This window comes from Jatropha curcas, chromosome 3, assembly GCF_041381405.1.
Source record: "Jatropha curcas cultivar XTBG-Jc1 chromosome 3, XTBG_Jcur_1.0, whole genome shotgun sequence".
Classification (NCBI taxonomy): Eukaryota; Viridiplantae; Streptophyta; class Magnoliopsida; order Malpighiales; family Euphorbiaceae; genus Jatropha; species Jatropha curcas.
In genome coordinates, this window is record NC_143153.1 from 16,558,003 (window position 1) to 16,581,725 (window position 23,723).

The following is a 23,723-nucleotide window of genomic DNA, read 5'->3' on the forward strand; positions in this document are numbered from 1 at the left end:
ATAATTTTATAATTAACTAATTTATGTATTGTTATATGTAAAAACTTCACTACTCTTAACTATTGTTGAACTCCGCAGTTGTAGGATCTATATACCTCTAATCTTGAATTTGAACAAGTGTGCTAATCTATGAATGTCTTTATCATTTATCTAAATTCATATGAATTAGTAAGCATAATGTGAATGAGATGCATGCTAATAGGCCCGAACTATATTTTATTTGAGATATTTGAGATTGAGCCAGGAAAGTGTAATTATTGGATATATATTTATATATGAATTAATATAGGCCTACTGCTCCTAGGATTTTGTGTGGCGTGTATGAGTTCAGTAGTTTAGGCTTACTACGGGCTTTAGAGCCTTAAGCTTATCTCGGCCTTAATGCCAGTCCGGCTTATAATTTCGGGTCGTGACATGAATGATATATAATCTAAAATTTATTGAGTCATATTAGTGACCCAACTAAATTGCACATTCATTCAATACATAATAAAATATCGAGCCGCTATACAATGTTTTTCATAGTAAAGAAACAACGGTGCAATTTCGTATACAAGTATTTATTCCTTCAGCAAATCAAAGAAAATCTGTGGCTTTTTGTAATTTGAGATGCGTAGAGCCTGAAAGGACATTTTGTTAGGAAAAAAAATTCTCAATATACCAGCCGTTATGTAAGTAACTAGAATAACAATAAACAAACTAGTTGTCAAAACTTTGCAGATTAAATTTGGTTGACAATGTATAAATTAATTAATTTATAAGATCTTAATATTATTAATTAAATAACATATATTATATGCAGTAGTGACAATATGTAAATAATAAAAAAATCAAAAATTAAAAATGTAATTTGAGTCACCTGGATTGCAAATGCTATGTGGATGAGAGTAGGCTCGGACCACGGTCTTCCTATAAACTGAAGGCCAATAGGCAGTCCCATTTCGTCATATCCGACCTGCATATATGTAATTTCATGTTTCATTAACATAATAAAATACAAAATATAAATGACTAATAAGTGCATATCAGTAATTACTGGAACAGTAACTGCTGGAAGCCCCAAAAAATTTCCTGCTATCTGGTATCGAACAAGTGCAGCTGAAAATAGTAAAAATAAATAAACAAACAAACAAACAAAGTTAAGGAAGTAATCCCTATCCCAAAATATAAGTTGTTTTGAGTTTTTTAATAAGTAATAAATGATATTTTTTCAATGTTACTTTTATTTATACTAAATATAATCAAATTACTTTTGATTTTGTTATTATTTAGGAAATTAATTACAACTCATATTATGGGACAGAAAGATAGTAATTTTAATTAAGTAATTATTTAAGACCTCCATTTATGTAGTCAAGTTCACCGGTCTCTACAGCATCATTGAAAATTGGATAGGCAGTCACACTGTCATCAAAATCAATACCTTAATTATCAGCCATTTAATTTAAAATTATTGTTATTATTATTATATATTTTGTTGACAATATGATACCCTGTAGTTGGTGTAACAATAACATCCGCCTTTGTAAATATATTTTGGTGAAATTGCATTACTCGGTTCCTGCATTATTTACGTGTATATATATAAATATAAATAAATGGAGTGAATAGATATAGGCCAGAAATATAAAAATATACAAGATTACAAGGTACCTAAGTTTTTGGGCTTTTATATACTCTTTGCCGCTGAATGAACCATAAACACAAAGTGCGACCCTTGCGTCCCATCCTAACTCTGCGATATCCCTGTTATCATTGCATTAGTTTCAACAAAATGAGAAGTGATTTTAAAAAAAAAAAAAAAAAAAAGAGAGAGAAGAAAAAAGGAAAAGAAAAAAAACGCAAACTTACAGCTTTTCTAGATAGGAACTAAGTGAAGTTGTACACTCAGATCCAATAGTTAAATAATGAGCAAGGCGCATTGCTTCTATCTCCGGTATAGTAACCTCTATGGTCTACACATACGGCAACTCAGGTAGCAATTATTGTGCAAAAAAATAATAATTAAGGATATTCTTTCTTTTAAAATTTCAATGTTACCTTCCAACCATATTTCTCATGCACCTGCTCCAATGCATGGGAGCAACATATTCTAATATTATCGCTGCAATCATTAAACCACTAGTGGTTTGAAAGAAAATGAAAATATTAAATGTCAAAAAATAATAAAGAAACCGTTTAAATTTAAATAGAATTTACTCATAAATTTAAATCACCTAACAGACTTCTATATTTGTGGTTTTCAAGAGCTTTCAAATATTCTGTCATGCCACCTTTTGGAAATATAAGATATTGTCTTCTTTTTCTTCCTTTCAAGTTAATTCCACTACTTTCATAATCGATCCTACTATTACTTTATTTACCAACCTTTGACCTCTTATGATGTCTCTATCACCCCCAATGGACCCTAATTTCACAACTTTATACTCAACCTTCGTTTGCTCCTTTAATTTCTCTTTCCTCCCTAGTAAGTCAACTTTTTACCCTTTTTGATTATCACTATTACTCCATAAGGGTCTTTATATGAACCTCACAGTTATTGCAAAGCTAGTACTAAAAATTTTTTTATAAAAGACATGAAGCTTTAATAAGTAAATATATGTGGAATTTGTTTGATTTACTTAAAAAAAAACATGCGGTTGGCAACAAATGAGTTTATTAATTTAAGACTAAGCTAGACTTGAGGAAAATGATTTGCTCAAGAATATGAAAATGGTTATGAGGAGGCATTTGCTTCTAGGGCTTAGATCATTTCTCAATAAAGAGCTTTACATGCAACCTCTTTATGGTTATTATGTACATCCACCCAATATGGTTTTTAGTCTCTGTGAGGCTTTATATGGACATAGGAAGCACCCACTGCTTAATTTGCAAGATTTAACTATACCATATCTTAGGTCAATTTTTTACTGAGCTCTTTCAATAATTAGGTTGTGTTTTTTTACTTCTAGAGCATTGGAGTAGCCTTCTATTCTGAAAAGTTCTGGTTTTTAGTTAGGAGATACCTATGCTAGTAGGATTTGTTTGGAATATGAAAATACAGACACTTTGAAGCCAAAAGTTGTGGTTGATTCTTTGATTGTGAAAATCTATGGTAAATCGGTTAGCTATACCTATTTAGTTAATCGCTTGAATTTATTGTGGAAGCCAGGTGCATGTTTGGATGTGATTGACTTAGGTTATGGTTTTTATTTAACTAAGTTTGAAGATAAAGAGGATATGTTACGTATTATTTCTAAAGGTCCTTATTTGGTTGGGGGTCTCTTTATATTCAAAAGTCAAAACCTAGATTTCAGCCTTCGACGACATCTATTTCTTCCATGGTTACATAGGTGAGGTTGATTGAATTCCCTATGGATTTTTATTGTGATGAAGCTCTTTTTGTTGCTGCTAGTGCGATAGGGAGCCCGGTTAAGATTGACAAGCAAATAGCTCTGGCTACACGAGGCAGATTTGCTAGAGTGTGTGTTGAATTAGATATATCCCGTCCTTTGATTCCACGAGTTTTTATTGGTGCTGCTTGGAGGAGGGCTGAGTATGAAGGCATTGTAGGGTTGTGTTCCTCCTGTGGTAGGGTCCGCCATTGGCTAGAAGTTTGCTCGGAGTCTACTGGGTTGGAGGTTGAGGTTGTTAAAGAGTCTTCTCATCCTCCAGATATGGCTATGAGTGAATCTGTTTTGAATTCAAATGTGGATACTGAGAGTTTCAGGCCTTAGATGGTGGCTCAGCGCAAGCCAAGATGCAAATTTAAAAATAAAGATTTAGGAGTGGATAAGCCTTCATCTCGTTTGGTTACGGTAAGAGCCAAACACTTTGCTTCCTTGGCTAAGGAGAGTCACGTGGTGAAATCTGCTATAGGTCATTTGGTCTCTAATAGGCCTGCAACAGTGAAGCATCGGGCTAGGGGGTGTTAATAAGGGGAAGCATGCTGTTGTGGACCTGAGTGAAGGTTTGGGTCTAGGCTGATCTGTTCTAAAAGATGGGCCTTTAGTGCGTCAGTGAGATATTTTTCCTTCAATAGGATCTGTTCAGGTGTGGGCCGATCTGTGACTTATCCCCCTAGCGAGCCTTTGGGCATGTTGGTGGAGCCAGTTAATGGGTCTCAGTTGCCAGTGGACAAGGGGGATCAGGCAGGGATGTTATTGGACATGGGTCTATTCAGATGGAGCCCTCCAAGCTTCACGCAATGTTACTTTGGGTATTGACTTGGCAAAGTCCACTGTGCCTCCTTCTGTGGATGCGAGTTTGAATATGGTTAAGGATGGGTCTCATAGTCGGGTCCTGCGGTGTGTTGACAAGTTGAAAGATCCTGACCTGCCTGACCCACTAGTCATTGTTGGGTTTTCTTCGATTCTGCAGGCGCACTTTATTAGCATTGGTGGGGTTGGTGCTGACTATGTGGCATCAAATTCTTCTTTCAGTGACGATAATGAAGAGTGATTTTTTGGTGGTGTTGCGGCTGGAGGTACTGTGTTGTCCGGCTGTTGCTATCGTAGTCGAAGCCGTAGCCCTCGGCAGTCTCGTTGAAAGGTGCTTTTCTTGTGTTCTTTTTTTAATTCATTTTTTATGGATTTAAAAGTTATTATGTGGAATTATGGTGGTGCGGCTAAGAAGGGTTTTAGAATTCAGGTTAAGGAGTTTCATAAATTGCACAAACTTGATATTTTGATTATTATGGAGCCACGTATCTCTGATGCTCGTGCCGTTTCTATAGCCCGTAAGCTTGGTTTTTTGAATTTTATTCTTTCTCACCTTGTTGGTTTTGCTGATGGTGTGTGGATTTTATGGCAAAATTATTCTTGTAGTATTCATGAGCTGCATGTTAATTCTCAATTTGTGCATTGTTCTATATCTGTGCTTGGTTATGCTGTTTGGTTTTTAACTGCTTTTTATATTGGTCCTGTCCATTCTTAGAAGGATTTGTTTTGGTCTCGGATGCTCTATATTGCTAGTCAAATGGTTGTGCCTTGGTTGCTTTTTGGTGATTTTAATGATATTGCTAGCCCTGTGGAGAAGAGGGGTGGTGTTGTTGCTTCTATTTTAAATTGTAGACGCTTTGTGGATAATTGGGACCGTTTTTCCTTGATGGATTTGGGTTGCTCAGGGTGTCAGCTTACATGGACCCTTTCTATTATCGGTGTTGGGGTCATTCAAAAGCATCTAGGTAGGGCTTTACGTAATTCAGATTGGCGGTTTGCTTTTCCTAAGGCGTCTCTTATGTCTTTACCTCATCTTGCTTCTAATCATTTTCCTTTGTTGTTGGCTACTAAAGGCTTTTTCTCCTGTCCCTGTGTTTAAACCTTTTCGGTTTGAAGCTGCTTGGGCTACTAGGGAAGATTTTCGAGTAGTGGTAGAGTCGGCTTGGGCTCAACAACATTCTTTTATATCTGGTGCTCTTTCTAATGTTCAGGAGTAGGCTTGTAATTGAAATCGAGATGTGTTAAGTAATATCCATTATAACAAGCGAGTCCTTCTTCGTCATATTAAGGGGGTTCAGGCAGTTTTGCAGCGTTGGGTCTCTACCTTCTTTCTTAATCTAGAGAAGGATTTGATATCTCAATATAATTTGATTTTGCACAAGGGGGAGGTTTTCTGGTTTCAGAAATCTCGCATTTCTTGGCTTCAGGGTGGTGATTAATGCACTAAATATTATCATGCTGTTACTCGGGTTCGTCGAAAACACAATAAGATTGAATTTCTTAAAAATGATGCTGGTGATTAGATTTCAGATCCTCCTACTCTTAAGGGTCTAGCCTGTGATAATTATGCTTCTTTGTTTTCTGCTAATTCGCAATTTTCTCCGTCTGTGTTCTCCGATATTATTTTTCCTCATTTATCAGCAGATGTTGTGGCAGATATGATGAGGCCAATTTCTAAGGATGAGGTTTGGGCGGTAATCCCTAGTATGGGTTCTTTTAAAGCTCCGGGGCCTGATGGGTTCCAACCTTTATTTTTTAAGAAGTATTAGGATATTGTGGGTGATGAGGTGGTCTCTTTTGTTAATCACACGTTTTCTACTGGTGTGATGCCAGAGGTTTTATTGTTCTCATTCCTAAGGTTGCTGCTCTGGAATTTATCACTCAGTTCAGGCCGATCACTCTTTGTAATGTCTTATATAAGGTGGTTATGAAGGTTGTGGCTCTTTGGTTATGACCCTTTACGGATGGGTTGATTAGTCCTTATCAGAGTAGTTTTATTCCGGGACGTACTACGGTTGATAATGTTATTATCGTTTAGGAGCTTCTTCATTCTTTCTAGAGATCTAAGTCTAAAATGGGTCATTTTGCTTTGAAAGTTGATTTGGAAAAAGCCTATGATAGAGTGAATTGGGATTTTCTACGGTTTGGTTTGGTTTCTTTTGGCTTTCCTGACTTGTGGGTTTCTTTGATTATGAGTGCTCTTGCCCAGTCTTCTTTGGCAGTGCTTTGGAAAGGGAGTTCTTCTTATTATTTTGTGCCTTCAAGACATTTTATACCTTCTCGGGGTCTGCATCAGGTTGACCCTTTATACCCGTATTTGTTTGTCCTTTGTATGGAGGGGCTATCTTTACTGATTCAGCGTCAGGTGGTTAGGGAACAAGTGGGCCCTAGCCCGTGCTTCGAGGGGTTGTCCTCCTATTAGTCATTTGCTATTTGCCGACGACTTAATTATTTTCGGGAAAGCTTCTGTGCGGCAAGCTAAAGTAGTTCATGATGTTTTGGTGGATTTTTTAGGAGGTAGTGGGCAGAAGGCTAATCTGGCCAAATCTCGCATTTTCTTCTCCAAGATGGTCTCTCGCCCTATGCGACATAAGCTCCAGTAGTTATTGGATGAGGTGTTTACCTCAAATTTAGGCAAGTATCTGGGGATTCCTCTACTTCATAGGCGATCTTCTGTGGTGCTGTATTAGGACATTATTCAGAAGGTGGAGGTTAGTTTGGCGAATTGGAGGTCCCGTTTGCTTAGTCCTGCCGGTAAGGAAGTTCTTATTAAATCTTTTGTTTCTTCTGTACCTATTTATACTGTGCAAACTGTGTGGTTACTTTCTTTTATTTGTGGGACTATTGATAAGTTGTCTCGTAATTTTTATTGGTGGTCTACGGTGGAGCGTCATAAGAAGCATTTGGTTGGATGGAATTGGCTTATTAAGCCTAACAAGGTTGAGCGTTTGGGTTTTCGGAGTCCCCGGTTGTTTAATGTTGTTATGTTGGGTAAGTTGGGTTGGAAGGTTCTTATGAATGACTCGGCTCTTTGGGTCCAGGTTTTGACTCATAAATATTATCATGGTCACTCTTTTCCTCCGGTCTTGCGGGGTTGTGATTTTTGTACTTGGAAGGGGATTGTTTGTAGTTTCCAACATCTTCAGTTCATGTTTCTTATCGAGTAGGGGATGGTCGACAAATCAGCTTATGGTATGATTCTTGGTTGCCTGTGGGTCCTCTGGTGGATTTGGTAGGATCTATTTCAGGGGTAAGGAGCATTTTCGGGTGGGCAATCTTATTCATAATGGTTCTTGGGATCTTTTTGTATTACACACTTGTCTTTCTAATGATATTAAGTGCTTAATTTATGCGGTTCCTCCTCCTTTGGTTGCTTCTGTTCAGGATTTCATTTCATGGAATGTTTCTTCTAATGGTGAGTTTTCTGTTAAAGCAGCCTATTTATCTTTATTATTGGAGGAGGTGCATGTTGGTATTGATTGTGTTTCTTTCTCATGGATTTGATCTGTTGATGGTTTGCATAAATTGAGACATTTCCTTTGGCTGATTCTCCATAGCCATTTGCCGACTAATTCTTTTCAATTTCAGAGAGGTATGGATCTTTTTAGTCTATGTAGTTTATGTTCTGTGGAGGAGGAGTCTATGTTGCATCTTTTTTGTGATTATGTAGTGGTGCGGGAATAGTGGCAGCAGTGGAGTTTGCCTCCTAATTTTTTCGAGGTGGATGATATTGTGTTGTGGTTGCGTTTAAATTTATCCTTGTACATGCTTGGTCCCTTTGGTATCTCCTAGCATCATTGGTTTTTAGCTGCTATTTGGTGGGTTTGGAAAGCAAGAAACTTGTATATTTTTCAAAATAAATTTATTATTGTTTCTGCTTTAAATCGTTGTGTTTTAAAGTAACTTTGGATATTGTGAATTCTTCTACTCCTACTGTTGCTTCGGCTAGAGTTAGTAGGCAGTTTTGTGTGGCTTGGGTTAAGCCTCAAGAGGGTTGGGTGAAGTTAAATTATAATGGTAGTAGTCTTACTAATCCAGGGTTGACTAGTGCTGGTGGTGTGTGCCGTGATTGCTAGGAGAGGTGGCTTGGAGGCTATTCTCTTAATATTGGTCACTCTACTATGTTAGTTGGTGAGTTGTCCTCTATTCGGACAGGGCTTATTCTTGTTTGGGACCGTGGTTTCCGTAAGGTTGTCATTGAGTCTGATTGTTTAAAGGCTATTAGACTGGCCTTTGGCTATTCTTATTTTGGAGGATATTTAGAGCTTGATGACTCGTGATGGGAGTGTTCTATCCATCATGTGTTTCGTGAAGCTAATTCCACGGCTGATCATTTGGCCAAGTAGGGGCATGTCATCCCTTTTTCTTTATTCATTTGGGAAGCTATTCCTAGTTCCTTGTCTTTGATTCTTTGGGCTGATGCTTGTAGCATTAACTTTTCGAGATAGGTTTCTGCTTTTTGTTTTGCTCTTCTTTTGCCACCACAAAAAAAAAAAAAAAAAAAAAAAAGCCAGCTATGTGTACTATCCTAATAATTGAGAATATTCTAACTAACGTATTTATCTTTTAGCTACTTTAATTTTATAATATCTTTCTACCCTTACTGTTATATATACGTAACACCTTGTTAAGAGCAGCAAGCTAGGTAGCTAATTGATTAGGCTTTTAGCATTGGTTGGCCCAAGTTTAAAGTAAGTTCATATCACACATTTTCACCTCATGGGTTTTACCCTCTTACTCAATTTACCTCTACCCTTTCAACTTCTAATATGTAGACTATCAGTCTAGTAATTACTTATTTCTTAATGATTTACTTATTATTGTATTCAGGCTCTGGCAGATACTACTTTTGATCTTTCTTTAGCTTAATGATATGCGCATTTGACATTTTTCTACTACAAAACTCGAGCACCATTCAAAATTGCTCATAACGACATATTTCGCGATCCATTTACAAAGATAGAGATTTGTAAGTAAGAAAATGGTAGTTGCAAGTAAAATTTGAGTGTGCTATATATATAAATGCAAAAGCTCACCATAAAGCATGTCCATTATATTGAATGAGGATGAGAAACTGGTTACTAACCTCTCCATATCTTGCTAGTCGAATGCTTGAAATTGGACTAGTAGGCTTCAACAGTGGAAAATATGCCTTTGGCTAATAGGTGAAAAATAAAATTGGAAATCAATAATGAAAAAGCTGTCAGTTTTCTTTTTCCCAATTTTACTTATTCAATATCTCAATTTCAAAATTTTATTAGTTTAATCCCTTATATAAATTTTTTTAACTCCAATATACAAATGGATATTTTGGTTTTTTTCCTTGAGAAGATACAAATGTATAAGTTTATTTAAAGTATCAAATTCACGTGCCAAAAAAACTATACACGTGACTATTATAGGCTAATTGCACTACCAAAATACCACTAATTTTAATTTCTTTATTCTTAAAAAAAAAAAAGAAACAACAAAACAGTCCTTTTCTCCTCTTTAGTATTATTATTTTCTTTTTTGGTAAATTTTGGGAAAGGAAAAATGATATAGTCAGGAATAGGAAAAGGAGGAAGTGAAACTGATAAATGATACATGAAGGGTAACGTAAAATCATTTAGAAAATGAGGCCAAATACACGGAATTAAAATAAATATAATTATGCACTTTCAAATATAAATAGTTTTAGTTGAATTTATAAATAAATTAAATAAATTCCATGTTCCTTTAAGAAAGAAAAAATTAATTACCGGTGTCATGGTAAATGGCTCATGCGATGGAGGTTGGCCACTAATAGCTGCGTAACTGAAATATAAATATAAGGAAAAGCAGAGCTTGTTATGTATATAGATAAAAGTATAGAAAGAAAAAGAAAAAAAAAAAATATATATATATATATATATATATATATATATATATATATATATATATATACTAACACGATGAATGCATCCTCTACGGTGGCTGCTAATACCCCAACCATCCCAACAGTCCAGTTGAGAGGAAGAACACTGAAACATAAAAGAGAAGGAAAAGTCATTAATATAATAATAATTACAAGAAAAAAACAAAGAAAAGAAAAGAAAAGAAAAAGTGCACAGACCCAGAATGAGGTACACGCCCAAATGTTGGTTTCAAACCTACAACACCACAAAGAGCTGCTGGCATTCTCACAGACCCTGCATTTATTTATTTATTTATTTTTGCACATCTTAATTTGGAGATTGAATACTAATTGGAGGTTGTATTACCTCCTCCATCAACACCAAGGGCCACAGGACAGAGCCCTGCAGCTACCACTGCTGCTGATCCACTAGAAGAACCTCCAGAGATCTTCCCTGCATCATATGGATTTCTAGTTGCCCTATAACACACATATGTCTTTTTTTAGAGTATTATTTAATTATTTAATACATAAAACAATGAAAAAAAAAAAAAAAAAAAATACCCATAGTGCGGATTGATGCCACTTGTTCCAGCTCCAAGCTCATGCATGTTAGTTTTTCCAATAAGCATAGCACCACATGATCTAAGGCACATAACACAGTAAGCGTCTGCTTTACATGATCTATACTTATGTAGCCATTTGGTACCTCCTGCACAACCAAATTAAAGTTACATATCTATGAATTTTGAGTTTAATTATTATTAGATTTCAATTATATATGTACCTGTGGTCGGATAAGGAGTACAATCTATTTCGTCCTTGATTGCAATTGGAACTCCATCTAGACTTGATATTGGCTGCCCTGTTAATTTTTCATCTTATAATTCAATATCAAAATTATAAACGAATCCACTGATCCAAACACAAAATTTTTAGTCTATTTATTTCTGAAAAATAACTTATGTTTAAAAATATTTTCTGAATAATTCATTTTTCTATTTTTTTTATTGGAATATTAAAAATTAGTTTAAAATATTAAGATTTTTAACTTATAAGACTATAAAATATTTCTAATTATAAATTTAACCTAAAATTTAAAATATAAATCAAAATTTACACTGAAGAGAATAATAAAAACGTAAATGTTTCAGTAAATGCAGCATTTATTGATTCAGCACTTACTTTCCAGTTTCAATAATGAGAAAGTATAAAAGTTGGGTAATAAATGTACCTTTTTGATAGCGTAAAGTTGATTCATTCGCCTGCCTTAAAATGTCATCCACTTGATAAGAAATAAAGAAACACATGTCCATTGCAGGAGAGGAAGATTCGCGGATGGCAGCAATCAATCTCTCTGCCACCTGCATTCAATTAATTACTAAGCGAAAGTAGTTGACGTTCCTTATTATCTAATCTATCTTTTCAATAACAGTACCATGCGGGGAGTTATTTGTCCTGAAGTATAGGCTGTCGAATAATCCTTTATTGTCCAGCGATAGAATTGGAAAGAGTTGTATGAACTTGGTGAGGAAGAAGGCAAGCAATGAATCGCCTCTTCAACTCGTTCAGGTGGAGATAACTCACTATCTATTATTTTCACATCTTCTTCATTCACCTCTGAACATGTCAACCACAAATCAATTATTAAATAAATTTATATAATTAGGAAAGCTCGTTTGTTTGTTCTGTGTTATTGTTTGTGTGAGCTCAACTAATAAATCAAATTTTGTCAATGATCATTAATTAAAGGGGCAAATTAGTCAATTACTCTTATTTTTCTAAAATTGATATGATTCATGGTTGTATTAATTCCATAGAAGAGAGTAAGATGGTAGGAGTATTTCTTTATTAATAATTCAGTAATCAGTTCTTAATACCATTTATTTATTATTAAGCTCAACAAATTGTTGATTTAAAATTCAGCCAAAATAAATGACTCTTTATTTGTGTTCTTATGTCTTAACAAACCTTCAAATGGATGAAAGGGTACATAAACAGGGGATTCCTCCAGCTCTGCATTTGAAACTAGCTGCAAAAGTAAATTTGGATAGAGAATCAGTCCTTGATTTGTTTTAAAATTACTTTTAAAAGTTCAAACAAGTCTACCAAAAATATTTCCTTGGTCAAATATGAAACCAAGCAATATAAAAATAAAAAAATAACTTCCATTTCTTAGAGAAAAAAAGATTTTTCAAATTTTGTTAAAACTTATCATAACTAAAGAAAAAGCTTCTAAATACACATTTTATTATTAATGCATCCATTTCTTGTAGTCAATCGTTATTATCAATCATCACGAACAGATACCGATCACTCTGACAACAGCTTTTATGTATTTTTTTTTTATTATTATTAACAATAATTTTAAAAAAAAAATATTAATTTTTTGAATATGAAGTTTTTTTTATTCAAAACAGTCTTGTAGTCTTATAATTTTAAACATTAAAACTGAATAATATAAATGAAATATCTTGAATATATTTTATAAGAATTTTTTTTTTTTTTTGAAAGATATTTCTAAAGGTGATTTTTTTTTTTTTATACAAGGGAGAGATAGAGCCCAAAAAAGTAAACCATCCTTGGCTCATCACAGGCACAATCCTGGGCAAGGAAACACCTTGCAGATCCTCGCGGAGCAACGGGACAACAGCACTAGGAGGCTCGACCGAAACATGGAGACCCACTGCACCATCTCACTTTCTTACTTTTTTTTTTTTTTTTTTTTGAAAAACAGATCCATGGACTTATAATATTTTCATCCTTAGAAAAAAGAAACAACCAGAAAATGGTGGAGAGATGATTTTTTAAATATATTTTTGGTAGCCATACGAATGAAATCATTCCATTCATTTCATTTCAAATTGTACCGTAGCCAATCACGTGTGATTTAATTGATTTTCTCATTGTGAAAAGTGAAATTTTGAGTTTGAATTCTCTCAACCACAAGAGTCTTTATCAATTTGGTGATTGGTAAGTTAAAGGAATGACTACCCCTGTTATATATCCCATCATACTAATTCAGTTACTATGCCTCTTAATGAATTAATTAAAAAAGAAAAATTGTACAGTCGGTTCTCTCCTTTTCTCTCTTTTTGTGTGTATATATATATATATATATATATATATATATATATCAATCCCCTTTCGACATATAAATTTTCACTTGTAATTAGAAATGTCAATTTTATTCGCTTTGACAGATATTCAATTCGACCCATTTAGAGGATTCGAATGATGAATAAACGAATTTAGGACGAGTTTGTTGGTATTTTTACTACCTTCAAGTGCAATAACATGGATATCTACTACCCACAAATAAATTTTCACTTGTAATTAGGAATGACAATTTTATTCGATTTGATAGATATTCAATTCGACCCGTTTAGAGGATTCGAATGATGAATAAACGAATTTGGGACGAGTTTGTTGATATTTTTACTACCTTCAAGTGCAATAACATGGATATCTGCTACCCATTGTTTGTTTAGCTAATATTTTAAAAATATTTAAAATAATCATACTAATCAATATTATAATTATATTTGATATTATTATTTTTTGTTAAGTCAAAATAAAATTTTATATAATTTTTACTTTTTTATTTTTAAAATAAAAATAAAAATAGTTTAATGTTAAATAAATATTTAAACAGATTCAAATATTTAAATGGTAATTATAATTGAGTTCGAGATTGATTCACTTAGTGAATTTTAAATAGATACCCATGCTGTATGGCATGTGCACTTTGAATGCCACATAATGGTTCAATTCAGAAAATTAAACCATATCATCAATATTTGGTTTAGGTCTTATTCGGTAATAAATTTTCATATATTTTTTATTATTTTGACTAATTTCAAACACAATTTTTATTATTTATAATATTTGGTACTATAGTATTTATATTAGTATTTAGAATTTGAAAAAGCGGATTACGAATCATTAATCCTTTTAATATTTGATGAAATGCTATGAATAGCGGTGACATTTATTAAAACCGTTAATTTTGCCAAATAAATTCTTAGCTTTTATATTCAAACAGTAAACTATTATTTTGTTCTAAAATTTGATCTAACTAATAATTTTGTTGCTTTATTTTAAAAATAAATCAAAATATTTTTATATTATTGACATATTAAATTATTAAGTCATTTTATTAGAAAAATATTATTTTAACCATTAAAAAATAAAAAAAATCCGTCAGTAAGATATATCCAATAATGAAAGAGAAAATTATTTTTAATAATTTAACTAATTAAAAACTAGTCATTTTTTCATTTTTTTTAAATATTTTCGATTTATTTAATTTTATGCTGGTTGATTTTTAAATCCAAGCTGTCAAATGTACGCCCCTGCTCTTTTTTTTTTTTTTTTTTTTTTTTTTTTTTTTTTTAACATAAAAAATCGTTAGTTGACTGCAAGTCCATTTGACCTTGCTGAGTGTTTCTCGTATTGGAATGCATTTGACCAATTAATTTGAGATTTGATACAGTTAACAGGTCATTAAATCAATCATATGAACTAATGGTAGATGAAGTTAACAAGTGTCATAACGCACTCTTTCCAACCATAAATCATAAAAACTCACCAACCCAAGGTTGCCATTTTTTGACGTGGGCCCAACAACACAAATATTTCACAAATATTTCACTGCATAAGGATGTTTTTTTTATCCACTACATAATATTTGACCCAACCTGATTCCAGTCAAATATAATATAATGGATAAAATCTGATACAAATCAGTTTATCAAAATATTACTTTGATCCAAAATAAATTAAATTTTTTTAGTTATTTTATATATATATTAATAATTTATTTGTAAATTTAAATTCAATTCCAATTTAATATAGAGGGTGAATTGAATGGATATTAATTTTTATCCACCGAGTTATCTACTCTGAATTATAATAATTATCGAATTGATGATTAAAAATATTCAATTTGTCTTCATTCTAAAAAATATTCAATTAAGATATAGTATAAAAAATTAAAAAGGATGAATGAAATAATGTTTTATTTTTCTAGCATATCTCAAAAGGTTTTAAAATATAATTTATTTTTTAAAAAATCTGGCACTCTATTTGCTGGATTGGATTGAATTGATAAAAATTTAACATATCGGCAATCTATAAATCCGTTGATGAAAAAGGGAAATAGAGAGAGTACCTTATGAATTAGATTGTTTCTCTTCAAAATGTAAAGGAGAAAAGGTCCAAACAGCCATGACTCGAGAAACCAGGCAAATATTTTAACCAGAAATCCAGCCATGCGAGGAGCTTTAACATTGGCACGTACATAGACATGAGAGCTATGAGGACCAAGATCAACCTCGTCCACAGCCTTGTAAACTACTCCCTCCGCCTTCCACAGCCCCATCTTCGATAATGAAAAAGCTTGTGTAATACTTAATTATTTAAAGGGAAAACCAGAGGTTGAGGCGGAGAAGACGAGAAGCTGGTTGTAGCCTGATATTATTAATTAAGTCGTTTTCAAGTTACTTTGCATATTGCAATTCCTTCCACATCACGTCAACCAAATTACCAACTAGAATTATGCCTTTTCCTTTAAGCTGTTATTTTTCCTCAGGGTTCTAACTGCAACTTAGAATTATGTTCCCTTTTTATTATTATTTTATTCATTTTCTTTTACTTGGCTTGGCTTTTCAGATAGCCATAGTTTCCCAACGCTCGTCACTTATTTTCCTTTACATTTAATGTTTTATTAAATTTTTCTTTCCAGAAATAATATTATAATTGTCTATATTGCTAAATCAAAAATATTACGAGGAATTAAAATATATTTTTTAAAAAATATCTGGATATATTTAAAATTTTCTAATATATGTCCTTTTGTTTATACCATATTTTTATTTTTGTATGTTATATGTGGGCTTGACTTGTGTGTTTATAACTTATTTTAGCTTAAAATTAATTTATTAGACCTTTAAAAAATTGAAGGCCCATAATCAAGGAATTAAATTTTAGCCAAATGTATGAGGAGTTTAGCAGGATAAAGCAACTGCTCCATTTTGTATGATGAAGAGAAATTACTTGAGCATTACCTGTGTAACATCCTAACACTATATATCCGAGAATAAATAGTGCTAAGATGCTACATAACCATTAACAGAGATGTAAGTCACACCATGTATTCAGTAGTGGAAATCAATACCAGAAATTTTCTTTCTTTTCACATATAGTCATATATAAATATATACATGACAAAACATAGTTTAAGCATATCTTTTTACATGGTGGCCCATTCGGAGAACAAACTTGTCACACCCCAAAAATTGATGGTGCGAGGTCCTAGGGTTCAGGTAGGCTTAAGGCCATCGGGCACCTCGTAGAATCCACAACGAAACTAATCCAACTCAACATATTGCTTATCTTGACTAGTTACTTAGGTGGACTATAGTCAGCTTATTTACTTTCATTTAATTCCCGGGATCATTGAATACAATCTTTCACACATTTTGTATAATCACATAACACACTGTTATAACACTGTTTACATTATAGCTTACATACATACCATGCTAATATCATTCACAAAGGTACTACGGAGCAATTAGAGTTCATATAACTTATCAACTTATAATATCTGATAACTATTTACATTATTCACATGCTTCTTGTTGGAAGAAGAAAATCAAGAAGTTGATGGACCTGGATCACCTCTACCTGAAACCATTGACGCTTGAGTGAGTCCTCAACTCAGTGAGATTATAGTGTCATATTGGTAGCATGTGCACTAAAAAGTATCTCAAGGTTCAATATTTATAGTAACACAGGATGGTAGTACCTTGTAGCTCATCAACAGAGATAAGTCCATATAGAAAGAATCATAGTTATTGGATCAATATCACAAAGGCAATATCAATAATCTGATACATAATCATATAGATAGCACTGAAGAAAACATATCACTATGTACATTCCAGTGCTATCATACTTTACACACTTCAGGGCAGTAACTTCTTCCTTTAATCACAAATCTCTATGTGCACATAGCCTAATGGTATAACCCCCCATCAAGTTGGGATTCTGTGATATTGCCTAAACAAATGACTTGGTACAATCAAATAGGCCTATAAGCCAAATAGGTTTCGCAATTCACAATCTCAATGTCACAATTAACAAATGGTTTCAAATACCAATAATGGTATGCATTTGTTCAAAGTTCCAATGTAACAAGGAAGGGTTAGACATTATAACTCACCTTGAAAGCGAGAATTTGATTCCTCTCAATCACTGATAATTTTGAAATGATTTCGTGGTAATCCTCGACCTATATTCACATTTAAACACATATCGTACTTTTAGTTTTGTTTCTAGCTCTTTATTGACATACAAGGTTCTTTGATATTTTTATTCATTAAATTTGAATCTGAAATTTTGGGGACAAAAATTACACACATTAAGCTTTATGTTCATCTACCAATGCTCATGTTCATAGTCTATTCACTTATGTTTTAATATGCTCATTTTAGTGCAAGTTTAGAAGATCAAGAATTTTCAGCATATGAGTCACTTGCATTCTCTTGACTATATTTTCATTTCTAAACAATCTTTTCCTATGAAATTTTTACACGATATTCCTAACATCTCAGGGAACTCCCATATTAAATTTCATGAATTTTAGAGTTCATTTACCTATTAAAATAATCCAATTATAGAACCAAAATTTTTAGCTTTCATATACTGAGTAGTCTTCTTTCTTTTATTAATATCTCTATTTTACCTCATCATTTGGATTTTCCCTTTTAACAGAACCTTTGTAACATCTTAGGTTATTTCTATATAAAATTTCATAATTTTTAAAGTTTATTTATTGGTCAAACAGCCTAAACACTGTATTGAAATCTGTTTAGAGTGTCACACTAAGCCGTCCGTATTCACTTAGCTATAAATTCCTTTCCTTTCATCTTCTGGACTTTTTCTTTTATCACAACCTTCCAAACATCCCAAGATGGCTCTCTGTAAAATTTCATCAATTCTGAAGCTCGATTACATATTTAATTTAACAAAAAATAGTGGCTGAATTGAAGAAGTTTCATTGAGATAGTTTTGAAAATTTAAGTTTCTAAATCAACTAGTCGTCTTTCCTCGATGACAAACTAGGATATTCAATCCAAATCAATTTTCAACATCATAATTGATCAAGTAGCATGTTTACAAGATAATTTGAGTTTTAATTCATCAATTTAAATATTTAAGCTTAGGAAAATATGAAAATCAAAAGCAGAATTTGAATTCCATACCTTTCTTTTAATTTCTTTTGTTTTCTCTTCTCTTATTTCTTTGTTAGCTTAAATTTTCCTTTAGTAATCTTGCAGATACTTAATATTTTGTTTTAAATGAACTTTAGGAAATGCTAGAATGGCAGAAAGAAGAAAGTGAAAGGGAGAAGCCTGCATTGGAAATGAAGAGGTGAAGAGGTGGTGTTGCCTACACTTGTCTTCTTTCCTTCAATTTGATGACAAGTCACGCATACACTTGTCCTTCTTTCCCTTAGTTTAGAGATGAGTCACTTGTTTTATTGTAGAAAAGATAGCTTCCACCTAAATGAGTGAATTGTCCTTCTTACCCCTTTTAGTTACTTTGATTAAGTAGTAGTGTAGGTGCCCTTTTGGGTCATTTCACATTTTTATTACTTAAGCTTCTTCTTTTCTTTTCTTTTTTTTGTATATTTTAATTCATAGTTTTTAGTTTACTTAATTAGATTAAGATTATATTTTATTTTTATAGAATTATGGTGCATTTTAATTTAATTTCCTTAGGAGATTTTCTTGTGCATTTGTGTTATCATAGCTTAGATATTTTAGAATTTTTCATGTAAATTATTTTAATACCTTATAAATTAAACTTCTTACATTTCATTCATCTTTTAAATAGATCACATACTTATAAAATATATCTTTATTACTATTTACTTAATTTGCATAACATTTGGAGTATAAGACTTTCATTGCATCTAGGATGTTACATCCTTCCCTCCTAATTGAAATTCATCCCCGAATTTTCTAAGATACAGTCATACATTAAAAGATAACTATATTTATCTAACATTTGAGATTCAATCTCCCAAGTATACTCTTCTACAGACTGGCTTTGCCACAAACTTTTACCATAGGGATTTTTGTATTTCTAAGCTTTCTAACTTATTTATCTACTATGGCTACTGTAACTTCTTGATAAGTGAGATCTTGCTATAAATCAACTGGAGGAACTTGTAATACATGTGATTGTTTAGGGACATATTTTCGAAGCATCGAAATATGAAACACTGGGTGCACTTGCTCCATGCTGAGTGGTAGTACCAAACAGTAGGAAACTGATCCTACTTTTTCTAAGATCTCAAAGGGTTCAATGTACCTCGGTGAGAGTTTCCCTTTCTAACCAAACCTTATTACTCCTTTCATTGGTGACACATTCAAAAACACATGCTCACCAATGTTAAACTGAACATCCTTCCTTTTAAGATTCGCATAGCTCTTCTGGCGACTGAAGGCCATCTTTAATTGTTCTTAAATCATTGGTACCTTCTCGATGGTTTCTTGAATTAGTTTTGGACCTTCTATATGTTTCTCTCCAATTTCACTCCAACAAATAGGGGATCTACATTTTCTTCCATACAATTCTTCATAAGTTGACATCTGAATGGTTGAATGGTACTATTATTGTAAGTAAACTCAATTAGAGGCAAGTGCGTATCCCAATTTCCACCAAAATCCAAGATACACACCCTCAACATATCTTCTAAGGTTTGGATGGTCCTTTCTGACTATCCATTAGTTTGAGGATGGAATGCAGTGCTGAAGTCTAAAATGTGTACCTAATGCTTCTTATAACTTCTGTTAGAACTAGAGGTGAATTTTGGATCTCTATAAAAAAATATGGAAATGGGTACTCCATGTAGAGTCACTATCTTATCCAAGTATAATTGTACATACTGGGATACGGAATAAGTTGTCTTCATAGACAAAAATGAGCTGATTTTGTTAATCTATCCAAAATTACCCATATGGAATCATATCCTGCAAATGTTTTTGGCAGTCCAACTACAAAATCCATAGTAATCATTTCCTATTTCATTCTAGCAATGGTAGTTTTTCTAATAATCTAGATGGTTTTTGATATTCAAATTTAACTTATTGGCATGTCAAACATCTTGCCACAAATTCTGCCACATCTTTCTTCATACCAATCCACCAGTAATTATTCTTCAGATCATGGTACATTTTGGTGGCTCTAGGATGCACATTATAGCTTTCATAATGGGCTTCCCTCATTATTTGCTCCTTCAAATCTCTTACTGCTAGTACACCAAGTCGGTTTCCAAATTTTAACACATCCTCCTCAATCACAAACTCGAAGGTTTTACCTAAAGCAACTTCTTCTTTTAACTTGACCAATTGTGCATCCTCATCCTGAAGGGCCTTGATTTGATCAATCAATAATGGTTTAACAATGAAGTGAGCTAACAATACTCCAGTATTTGATAAATTAATCTGATCTCTAAGTTGTACAAACTCTGAATCTCCTAGATTAATAGTCGCCTACATACTTGTATGTGTGCTAAAATTCCTAAGGATTTTCTACTTAGTGCATCTGTTACTGCATTAACTTTGCCTAGATGATATAAAATCTCACAATCAGTCTTTAAGTAACTCCATCCACCTTTGTTGCCTAAGATTTAGATCTCTCTGCTGGAAGATATATTTAAAGCTCTTATGGTATGTAAAGATCTCACATTTCTCACCACATAGATAGTGTCTCCATATTTTCGAAGCAAATACTACTGTTGCCATTTCTAAATCATGAGTAGGATAATTAACCTCATGTTTTCTCAATTGTCTAGCACTACAAAAAATTTGCTAATTTGCGACCGACAAATTGATCGCAAAATGTAAGAAATTGGTCGCTAAATACAATCAGCTACCGATTTGCGACCGATGATAGTTCTCGTAGCAAAATATTTTGCGACCGATTAGTGAATCGATCGCAAAGTAGCGATCGAAATATCGGTCGTACAATTATAATTATCGGTCGCAAAATTTGGTCGTGTTTTCCTTCTGAAACGCTGTAGCAAATTGGTCGCAGACTGTGTCTGTCGTAATTATGAAAGGGTGGTCGCGAATCAGTCGCAAATGTTGAAAGCAGCTGGTCGATGATCTGTCGTAATTTTAAATTTAACGGCTATATATTTGGTTGCAATTCGGTCGCAAAGCCGTCGCAAATATATAATTACCAAAAAAACAAAATTTAATAATATTATAAAACCATAATTTTTTGCACCTGTGAAAATCGGTATAAATAAATAAATATATATATCTCACAATCACAATTCAATAACAATATAAAAATGTAATTGTTAATGTAATGTACTGTACAAAATTTGAAAAAACCACAAAAACTTAAAAGGTCCAAAATCAAATCTACGAGGTTGGTCATCTGCACGATCCAATGTCGTATCGCTAGGAGGAGTACCTGCTGGATGTGTCGTAGTGTCTGCAGGAGTGACCAAGGTATCATCTGCAGTATCTGGATCAAGAGGAGATGGTAGTGGCTGCTGCTGAGCTGTCGAAAAATCTTGATCTGTAGTAGGCACAGGATCAAAGTAAGAAGTACCAGCACCCTGCTGACCGGACATCTGCATGACACACGCTTTTAGCTCTGCAAGCTGTCTCTCCTGCTCATCAACACGAGCCCGTAATGTAGTAAACTCCTCAGCACTTTGCTCGGGCTGTGGTCCCGAGCTGGCTGCAGAAGCGTACGATGCTGAGCCGCAGTAAAACTGTGATGCCTGAGACCCGATGCCATATACCATATGACAAGCCTAACCCGTGTGACGCGGAACCCAATGAAAATAAATTTCATGAACTCAATGACAAGTTTTTTGGAAGAGATCAAAGATCTAGAATAAATTCCCCTCTATGGCAACCAAAGCTTAAAGAAGCAAGAACACCAATAATAGAGTAAAAGAATAAGATAAATGCCACAAAGAATTGATAAGTTTACCTTGATTCTTGATGCAATTAGAAGAATGCAATCTCACACTCTCTAAAAAAATGAACACGCCTAAGCATGAAGAAGTAGTCTTTAATTGATTGAATAATTGTTGAATAATTACAAAATAACAAGCTATTTATACTAATCTAAGAGGTCCAGATCCTTAAAGGATTTAGAGTTAGCTAAGGAGTAGGATTTAGCAAATCTAAACCAACTAAGGATAAGACTAATAAAATCATAACAACTTAAGGATTTGGATATCTAATCCAAATCTACTAAAGATTGACTAAATCTAAACAAAATAAGGCTAATTAATCAAGGGTGCCGAAATATTGGAGGCCCAACCCATTAACAAAGCAAAAAACTCAAAATAAGCTAACTAACTTAATGAGAGGCAGGGACAAGCACGGCCTGGGTGTGCTATTTGGCACGGGCGTGCTTCAATGTAGGAGTTCCCTCGTGAGAGTCAGACGAGGGCACGGCCTGGGGTGTGCCATCTAGCACGGGCGTGCTAACCAATTCATGTTCCCACTCAACATGTGCTTCTATTAATGTGAGAAACTTAGATGTTCCTTCAAGTTCTTCATAGCACTTGTTGAAAGCAAGGTCATGGAGCTCTTTTGTAACTTGTTCTTGAATATGTAAGGACATGGTTGCTCCATACTTCTTTGCACGGCTCCTTGTAATTGGTCCACTAGGAAGTGCTAATGGATTGCCATTGTTGTGGTCCTTGTTCCCTTGAGCTCCATAGGTGGTTGGTGGTAGTGGATCCGTATCACCGTGCTTGGTTAGCACACCCGTGCAAGGTGGCACACCCCAGGCCGTGCAAGCTTCTGCCTCTCAAGGAACAATACTTGATTTGAAGCACGCCCGTGCCAACTGGCACGCCCCAGACCGTGCACGTATAACAGAAACAGTCTCACAAACCCATGGTGACCCACTTCATTCCAATTCCACACAAACAAGGCACAGCAATATCACATCACAGGTAATCAAGTAATACTTAATATCAACAAATAGTGCATCACAATATGGCCATAATGCATGATAACATTTAGCCGTGAATGCATGAATGCAGGCGGATGATACTAGTTATCTAACACTACTCACAGTTCTTTATTGTCCTCTAAAGAGGACTGCCTTTCTAGCCACATGCTTCCAGCGTTTGTCCTCGCATTTCGGAATTTTATAAACCTCTAAAATAAACAATAAAATTCTAAGTAAGAATTTTAAATATGAAGATTCTATTTTATATTCGTTTACTAGTTTTGGTTGCCAGTCATGTAATTCACTTATTAATTTAAACTATATATATATTGGGTTTCCTTATTTATTTATCTCTCTAATAATCTTATTCTATATTTTTAATTTCTATAAATAATTTAATCTCTATAAGTAATTTAATTGCTATTATTAATTTTATTTTCTACCAAAATTTCAGCAGCATTTCCCCTAAAATTCAACTATCTTCCAATTAACTCAATCAATCAACTATCAAATTCTCACAGTCCATCCATCGGGCAATCAATTCAGTCAAGTAATCCATCCTCCATATTCTCTATATCACCATTCATTCATAAATTTTTCTTTAATTCCATAAGTTTTATTGTTATCAAAATTTCCTAATA

At 33.5% G+C, this 23,723-nt stretch overlaps 1 protein-coding gene across 1 annotated transcript; it reads right to left on the reverse strand.

Annotated features, from left to right (window-relative positions):
- Positions 1-454: 454 nt before the first annotated feature.
- On the reverse strand, positions 455-15,517 carry LOC105650250 (fatty acid amide hydrolase). Its single transcript, XM_037641466.2, has 19 exons — positions 15,248-15,517; positions 12,046-12,106; positions 11,513-11,694; positions 11,309-11,438; positions 10,862-10,939; positions 10,639-10,786; positions 10,442-10,554; positions 10,294-10,369; positions 10,130-10,201; positions 9,941-9,995; positions 9,286-9,357; positions 2,041-2,121; positions 1,852-1,955; positions 1,654-1,746; positions 1,493-1,561; positions 1,340-1,404; positions 1,037-1,098; positions 860-955; positions 455-620 (listed from the first exon to the last, which is right to left on the reverse strand). Exons 1-19 carry the CDS (start codon positions 15,455-15,457, stop codon positions 561-563), a joined length of 1,827 nt encoding a protein of 608 aa, XP_037497394.1. The 5' UTR covers positions 15,458-15,517; the 3' UTR covers positions 455-560.
- Between the last annotated feature and the right edge of the window lie 8,206 nt (positions 15,518-23,723).